General features: G+C 43.2%; 1 protein-coding gene across 1 annotated transcript; it reads right to left on the bottom strand.

Annotated features, from left to right (window-relative positions):
• Positions 1 to 644: 644 nt before the first annotated feature.
• Azgp1 (alpha-2-glycoprotein 1, zinc-binding) lies at positions 645 to 8,147 on the bottom strand. Its single transcript, XM_013152596.3, has 4 exons — positions 8,010 to 8,147; positions 4,693 to 4,953; positions 2,003 to 2,287; positions 645 to 1,216 (listed from the first exon to the last, which is right to left on the bottom strand). Exons 1-4 carry the CDS (start codon positions 8,077 to 8,079, stop codon positions 774 to 776), a joined length of 1,059 nt encoding a protein of 352 aa, XP_013008050.1. The 5' UTR covers positions 8,080 to 8,147; the 3' UTR covers positions 645 to 773.
• Positions 8,148 to 8,635: the final 488 nt, after the last annotated feature.

The raw sequence follows: 8,635 nt of genomic DNA, 5'->3' as shown, positions 1-8,635 counted from the left end.
GGAGGCTGGGAATGATTTCCTTCAGGAACTCATCTTGGAAGACTAGCTTTGGAGTAATACAGAGCGGGAGGCAGCAGGTAGGATATAAAGAAGCTCTTGTTCCAGAGAAAGGGGGAAAAACAGTCATAAATAGTCACAGCTTAAGGTCAGGAGCGAGAGTTGTCTGTCTTAGGTTTTACCTGGCGGTGGGTGACTTAGGTTTCATCTGGCGGTTAGAATAAACATTCTAAAATGGATTTGGAGGAAGTTCAAGAACATCAGGGCTGTTTCCTGCTTTCTTGGGGAGGTGTGCTGGAGCAGAAAGGCGTTTAAACAAGCTCTGGGTGTGTGTGTGTCCCAAAGCCAGCATATATAGGGCCAGCATATATAGGTGGGGTGGAGGGTGGTATCTCATGGGAAATGAGGGAGTGCTGAGGAAACCCAAGTGCAGAAGATGCTTGGGTTTGCAAAGAGGCCATGGATACATCTATGGACACCACACATGGATATCTGAACAATGCTCAGGGAATTAAGTGGTTCAAGTCACATTCAACATACCCATATTCAAGATGTCTAAGGCTGAAACACAATGCCTTAAGTGAATGTCAAGAATTTCAGATGCACTAAATGCTTTTGGGCAGGATAAATAATAAAACCAACACGTGTTTTACAGCACTACATAGTTTAGAAATATCTTTCTCTGCTGTGCTAATCAAGGGTGTTAATTTGAGTGCTATCTTACAGGTTAGATATTGGGGAGTTTTATAAAGTGAGGTGAGCTCAGTAGAGTGAGCTCAGGACCAGGTGCTTAAGTCTTCTGTCTCCAAATCTACCTGGGTTTGCATTTCTTCCTTAGGATCTTTCTGGTGATTTCTAAAGTCCAGGTCTCTCATTTCAGGCAGAAAGAGTGACTCCTGAGGCTGAGTCTCCAAATTGCCTTTAGCTGTAGGTTTTTGCTTTTCCTCCCATGGCACCGAGAGAGGCTGGGCCAGACCACTGTGCTCCACAAGGCAGAAATGGGGACCTCTGTCCTGAAGGGGGATTTCCATCACTACCCAGGACTGGTAAGTGCCATTCCCACTGGGAAGAACATCTACTCGTGATTCAGACTCCTGCTTCTTGCCAGCCGGGACCCAGCGCAGACCAAGTCCTCGTGGGTAGAAGTCGTAGGCCAGGCATTTGAGTGTCTTGTTTCTTCCTGGAACCAAGTGGCTAGTGACTGACACAGAGGGAGGATCTGTTGAGGGATAAAGTGTGGACATCGAAGACCTGAGGTGGACTTATCCCTGCCCATGCCTCTCCCACCCTTGGCTTCCTAGATGTCGGCCATCTTCAGAGCTTTAAGCTCTGCATTGGTTCCCTCGGGAAATCTTTGGGAAGACTGAGGAAGGCTGAGGCTTCCTCCAAGAATACCCTCTTTCCTACCATCCCTGTCCCACCATGGGTTGACTTATGATGCCACAAATTGTGAATGCCTTACACACCTCCCTATTTTCCCCCTAAACCTCAGTGGGTTTTGCAGCTTTCTTCTCCTTAAATATCAGCCCAGTTCCTTAGATCTGCCTGCATTTTTGTCTATCAAACTTTTCCTTGCTCACTGCAAGTCTTATTTTTCTACTTCTCTAGTCAAAGCCTCAGCTTGTGGCACTCAGTTCCGCTCATGCTGCTTGTCCACCCAGGACAGACATTTCGCCCACCCTCCCTCTCTCCACAGGCAAGACAAGGGCATCAGTGTAGAGAGAAACAACTCCTGGATTTGGATTCTGAAGTGTGCAATTTGAGTCTCAATTCTATCATCTACCAATTGGGGATTATTTAGTAAAATGTACCATGGAATCCCACCCAACATGAAATTTTGATGAACTTTCTTTTTGGATCTCATATCATGTCCTCCCAGGGGGAAAAATGAAAGGCAGTGAAAGCCGGCCACTAAAGGATTCCACTGGCAGAGGGGAGCAGACTGAGATCACCTTGACCTCCCTCAGCTCAGTCCTGGGAACAGACCTTAGGAAGCAGTGAGTACCTTGCTGGTCCAGGTGACCCTTGCTGTAATTCAGGTACCTCCGCAGCATCGCAGGGCACTCCTCCTCCAGGTACGCCTTTGCCCGCTGCACGTAGATTTTTTCTGCCTCCCACTTCTGCTTGGTTTTCAGGGCTGCTGGGTCCAAGGGGTCCAAGGGGACCCAGGCTGGGATTTCTTTGTTGAATTCGATGAAGTCCTGTCCATCGTAGGCATATCTCCAGAATGCTCCACTGCTTCTGTTATTCTGGATCTCACAACCAAACATTCCCTGAAAGGTGTGAGACCCTAAAGCCTCCCCCAACCCCAAAATGAGTTAGTCAGCCTGGTGCCACTGCCAGTTGAGTAACTTTTGTTCCTGCACACTCTTATTCCTATTGCAACTCAACAGAAAGCTTTGGAAACTTCAGCACACAATCCCTTCACTTTGGCAAATAGGTTACTAGCAAGATATATAGCAGATAGAGAGACTTGTTTGGTTTGGCATCTGATGCCAGGACGAGATGAGATACGTTTTTCAGATTCAGGGAACTTGAGAGAGACACAGACTATGGATAGATTTCTGACTTTTGTGCATCAACTCACTTAATGAACCATATTTGTCTGAGTAGATGAGAGGTCTTAGGAATTCATTGCATCCACAATGAAGCACATTGCTAAATTTAAAAGAAGTTATTTGTGGTTTCATATAAATTATGAGAATCTCTCTTTTTTTTTAGTTCTAAGTAGAGTTCCTATCACCACTTGAGTAAACATAATTTGATTCTCATTCTCTCTGTCTCTCTGTCTTTGTCTCTGTCTCATCCTCTCTCCCTCCTCTGCTCCCTCCAGGTATCACTGTGTAATTTACAGTGGATTTGAACTTATATATCCAGGCTGGTTTTGGGTTTGTTCTCAAGTACTAGGACTACAGTGTGTGCCACCACACCCAGTTTCTGGTGGTTGGTATCTTTATTTCAGATCTCCAAAACCCGGATGCCTTTGCCTATGAGCAATGAGTCTCAGAAACTGATTTCCTTGGGCAGTTAAATTTTATTATAAAGTAGGTGTGTACTCTATCCTGGAAGTGCTGTTGGCACAGGCTGCAATAGCTTTCAATTCATCTGTTTACAAATCCCAGATCTTTCTCCACCCAAACTGGTCTGTTGCATAAATTTGAGCCTTATGACTGTGCTCCATGACATGGTAGTAATACTATTTTAGGAGGATATTGTGGGCAATTTAATATGTTAATACGTGGCATTCATTAAAAGATCAATGAATGTTAGTTACTGTACCATTACTTTTGAACATACTGTGTTCATTTCTTTATCTCTTCATCTACACCGGTAATCACTGATTTAAATTTTGTTTTTGTGGTACTGAGGATTGAACCCAGACCTTTTGCACTGAGTTATGTTTTAAGCTATTTTTTTATTTCCTATTTTGAGGCAGGGTCTTGCTAAGTCACTAAATTGCCCAGGTTAGACTTGAACTTGTGATCCTTCTGCCTCTGCCTCCCACAGTGCTGGGATTACAGGTGTGCACATCCACACCTGGCTCACCTCAGTGTTTCTACTTCAGTCAATCAAAATTTCTTCCGGTATTCTTCCTAGACATCCGTGTCCGCCCTGCTCCTGTTTCTGACACCCATCCCAGGCTGTTTTGCCCTATTCCACATACTTTATATTTCTATATAACTTTTAGCTCCTTTTGAAAGCTTTCAGTTTCTATGTAACTTCTTACACATTTTTGAACTCAGAAACCTGCATTTGGACTCTTAGCCTGTAATAGCTTAACATCAACAGTTCAGCACACTTGAGACTGACTGCCTTGAGGGAGGTAGGTATTGCGTTTTAGGGGAAATGGAATTTGTGTCTTTCTGGTTCTGCCACCTTCTCGTGATATCCCAGGTACAGATGATGTGCTTTGTATCTGCTCCTTATGGGAAAAAAAATCTTTATGATTCCATATAATTTGAGCAGTATGGGTCATGCTTTGTGCTAGACACTTTCTTTATATTTATGCAACATATTTCAGTTGGGCCAATATTACTGTCTGTGTCCTATCCTATGCCAAAGGGCTGCAGGGAAGAGCAAGACAAACTATTATATCCTTTATGGAATATAATATTTTTTTTAACTTTTTTTTTTATTGGTATTGGGGATCGAACTCACAACCGCCTGCTTGCAAGGCAGGTGCTTATGCCGCTGAGCTAAATCCCCAGCCCGCAATGGAATATAGTTTTATAGAGTCTTTTAGAGATAAGTCTGAGGGCTCCCACTTTTAAACTTTCTGATCATATAACTAAGAAAATTGTTCACCATCAAATAGGAGATGACTGGTGGAGCCACCAAATGAACTCAGATGTAATTGATTCCAAGGTGAGGTCGCTCTCTACCCAGGGCTGAATCTTGACGCCTCCTGGAGTGGGATCAGCCTCAGATGGCTGGAGTGTGAAGGCATGAAATCAGAGTGGGTGGGGATAGGAGGAGAGTCTGATACCACTTTCCATGTGAGCTGAGGTCTGGGGTGAGGATGAGGGAAGCCATGGGAAGGAGGAAACATATATGCGGTAGGGTGGGAGACCCAGATATATTTGTGCATATCTACTTTTGCCTCCTGTTCCTTCTTGAGGGGAGAGCCTTTTCCATTCATACGTGTGGGGCTATCTCTTATGCTAAGATCCCTCCAGTGGTTTTCAGTCTACTGACCTTCACTGTCCTTGTAATAGTCCATGATGTCTTTCAGGGTCACCAGGAAGATTTCCTGCCTGGCCTTCTGAAGCTGGCTCTCCTTCTCCCAGTTTTCCATTCCTTTTATCTTTCTCCATGGTCCTATAGGCTCTGCTTTTCTGCTGTCACTGTTGTAGTGGAAGAAGGCCTGGTCATTGAGGAAGGCGGTGGCTTGAAATTTGGGGAAGACTCTACTGGGCCTGGACAGCCCCGTGTAGAGAAAGACCAGAGAATAAGGACCTGCAAGACAGGAGAAGACTCTGATGGGTGAGGTACCTGATGGGGGAGCCACTCTTCCTCTCCAGCTCTGTCTACCCAACTGTCAAGCTCATACCAAGCTCTGTAGAAGAATGAGCTCTGTGTTTATTCTGGCATGACTTTTCAGAGATCATTCTGTACCTTCAGTATAGTGTCTTCTGATTGGCACACAAAATAATACTTTTCAGTCTCCTTATTCTTTATAAATGTTGGGGGACCATATGACTGAGTTCTGGTAAAAGAGAATGTTAGTAGAGGGGAAGTGATGTCTTTCTTCTGGTCCAAGGCTGCGGGCTGGCTTACCGTTTTTGTATTTCCTCCATTTTGGAAATGCTGTGGTCTGGATAAGTACCTCCCAAGGCCCATGTGTTAAAGAATTGGTTACCACCCTGTGACACTGTTGGGAGGTGCAGGTGGTGGAGCATTTAGGAAGTAGGGTGTAGTGAGAGGAAGTTAAGTCACTGCAAATGTGCCCTTGAAGGAGGTTTGGGGACCATTGACACCTTTCTCTTTCTTGTTTCTTCCGGGCTGCCACAAGATGAATAACTTCTCTGCCATTGCTCCTCACAATGTTGTGCTACTTTATTACAGGTCCCAAGTCAATGAGGTCAAATGACCGTGGATTGAAACCTTCGAAATCATGAGCCAAAATAAACACAAAGGATGATTATGGAGGTCAAGGGATAAAATGGAAGAGTCTCAAAATTGAAAAGTCTGAATCACTGGGTCATCTTGTGGAGGTGATAAAAGTTGCCCCATTGCACTGACGTTGATATCAGTGAGAACTCAAAATTTGTTGGGTAAGCCACTAAAAATTTATTTGTCATTGAATCATAACCTAGTTTAACCTGAAAAATACATACCATTAAAAGGCATGGGAAGGAAAATTTATTAGAAAATTCAAAATACAATCCAGATATGTCAGCACAGGGTAATACTAGGATGGATCTTAGAATTCCTGGAGCTTCATTTGCATTTTGGAACAAGGCAAGGACTGGAATATTTTCATATTTAATTGCATAGTTAGTCCACAGTATAACTCACATGGGTATTAATAATGTTAGCAGTCATTTAGGAGATTCCTAGTTCAAATTATGAAATTATTCTTGTAACTAGTTTCTGAATGTGACTAAAATATCAGTCAGTTGTGGGAGTAGACCCTCAGTAGAGACACTGGCATGGAAGAACGATCAGGAATATGCCACACCCCAGCTAATTTCTGTCTAACGTATTATGGTGTGTACTAATACATGCTGGCAGGCTATGGGGGAAAAGAGATCTTTGTCTACTCTTAGTAGGAGTGTAGACTGATATAAGCACTGTGGAAACCAGTGTGCAGATTCCTCCAAACACTAAAATTAGAGGTTCTAGCTATTACCTTCTTGGTATCTTCCTGAAAGAAAAGCATCATATCACAGAGATATATGCACACCTATGTTTATAGATTGTAATAGCCAAATCTTGGAAACAGCCCAAAGACCCATCAACCAATGAAGGGATAAAGAAGATGTGGGTTTTTTGTACAACAAAGTGCTATTCTGCTATAGAGAAAGATAAACTGGAGAAATGTCTAGCTAAGTGGATGCAGCTTGAGACCATACTTTTAAGTGAAATAAATTTGACACACATGTTCAAATTTCATATGGTTTTTCTGGTATAAACAACTAAAACTGTAAATAGTGATCAAAATTTATAATAGATATTGGGAAATGGGAAGAAAATGTTCAAATGAGAAGGAGAATAAGGGAAGGGGAGAGGAGGAAAGGAAGGAAGAGACAAGAAAAAAATAGGAAAAAATAGAGACAAATCTTTTATAAATAATAAGGGGAATAGGGATTGAAGGGAAGGAAGGGGAATGGGAAAAAAAAGAAACAAGATATATCATGTACAGGCACAAATTCGTCTATGATGAATATTATAATTATGTTTATCTAGGAAAATTTTAAAAATATGGAGATGAGGACACACCATATTTTTAAAATTTTAAAATGTCCTCATATTCTCTAGCTCTAGTATTGTGAGACTTCTAGCTCTTCCTCAAAGTCAAGATGAACATGGAAGGTAAACATTTTGTGTTGATTCAAAACATCGAGGCTGACCCAACACTGCACATAAAGATACTAATGAAAGAAGACATCCAGAACTGCTTCTGGAAGTGGCAAGAATGATGGAATGAGGGTGTTTGAAGTGAGGGGCTATTTGAGGGACATTAATGGTAATGTGTCTTTTATTGTACCATTTTAAAAATTAGACACATACCATATTTTTGATCACAGCTCTATTGTCTGTCTATCTATCTCTGTCTATCTATCTATCTATCTATCTATCTATCTATCTATCTATCTACCTATTTACCTATCTACCTAATCTGTCTATCTATCATCTGTCCATCTGTCCTGATTCTCTGGAGAACCCAAATGAATACCAATTTTGGTGTAGAATATACTTAACATTCTAAATGTGATTAATTTTGACACAAGTAAACAATTTTCAAACTGGCAGTTTAGAAATCACTAGTGTCCCTCTTTTCATCCTGAACATTGGTTTACCATGAATATTAGAACTGACTCTGGATCTCCCTGAGCCTGCACTGTTTTCTAGCCCCTCATCTTCCCTGCTTACCATTTGACCATGAGATAAGGGCTTGGGTTTCCTCCTAACATTCTCCTTCCTAGGAACCTGCCTTTGCATTTGCTCCCCCTCTCCCTGATTCAGGTGTGACCCTCTATTGGAAGGGTGGTGGGAACCAGAGCAGAAGAAGTTCTGCATGGCTTCTGCTCCATCCTGCAGTCTGGCCCCAGGTAGATCCCTTGACCTTTTTGGGTCTTAGTTTTTTTTTTTTAATCTGGGTTTTAGGTTCAGATACTTTAAGTTCTTATCTGTGTGTTCAGAGGCCCCCTGAATACTTTTAGAAGTGTGAGCTGAACTAGTTGATAGCAGTGCACACATGTTATTACAGGAAATCTGGAACTCCCACCCACATTGGCCCCTTTGCCCTCTTTCCATTCTCTAGTACCTCCCCTTGTTTTGCTACTCACCAGCTCCTGGAGTCTCCTGGGGGATTGCAGGACCCAGAAGAAATGGCAGGGACAACAATACAGGTACCATTGTTACCACTGGACTTAGTGGGAAGGTCTGGACAGGAAATCAGCCTTGCCCTGGTCCTTGGAGCGCTGCCCAGGGGCGGTAAACTCACAGACCAATGTGAGAGCCAGGATGAGCGCCTCCCCAGACAGTGAGGATAAAGGTTACACGGGCCAGGCCAGACAGAAATGCTTGTGGGGTCCTCAGACTGGGTCTTTAAGCTGAGAGCTGAGAAAGCTGACCAGGACTCTGTGTAGTCCCTCGACAAAAGAATGCCAGTAGGCTCAAGGCATGTGTGGCAGGCGCAGACACCTGGGCTGTGTGTCATCCTGACAGTTATTGTAGCATCTCCACTTTAGTGTCAAAAAGGGGTTTGGAAATCATAAGATCACACTTCCCCTCCTTTCCTCTAATAAGTTCCCAACATGTCCAGAGCCTGGGACTGGGTAGACCCTCGTGAGAGTGCAAATGTCACTGTTCCCACACTCATTCTGACAGAACTCTATTTGGAGAACATCTCTCTCCTTTCCTCCGTACTGTGCCTGCACAGTCCCAGCCTTCTGTCCCGGAAGCACTCATG

The sequence above is a fragment of the Cavia porcellus genome, unplaced genomic scaffold (genome assembly GCF_034190915.1).
Source record: "Cavia porcellus strain 051 isolate PalLab524CR breed Dunkin Hartley unplaced genomic scaffold, mCavPor4.1 scaffold_23, whole genome shotgun sequence".
Lineage (NCBI taxonomy): Eukaryota > Metazoa > Chordata > Mammalia > Rodentia > Caviidae > Cavia > Cavia porcellus.
The sequence above is the reverse complement of the archived record's forward strand: the minus strand, read 5'-3'. Positions and strand labels throughout refer to the sequence as shown.

Bases quoted from the DNA above. Each gene is read 5' to 3' on its own strand.
- Azgp1 (XM_013152596.3), bottom strand. From the start codon at position 8,079: ATGGTACCTGTATTGTTGTCCCTGCCATTTCTTCTGGGTCCTGCAATC. The intron at 4,954-8,009 runs GTGAGTAGCAAA...CCTGTCTTGCAG, and splicing joins CCAGGAGACTCCAGGAGCTG to GTCCTTATTCTCTGGTCTTT. The intron at 2,288-4,692 runs GTCAGTAGACTG...GGGAGGCTTTAG, and splicing joins CTATTACAAGGACAGTGAAG to GGTCTCACACCTTTCAGGGA.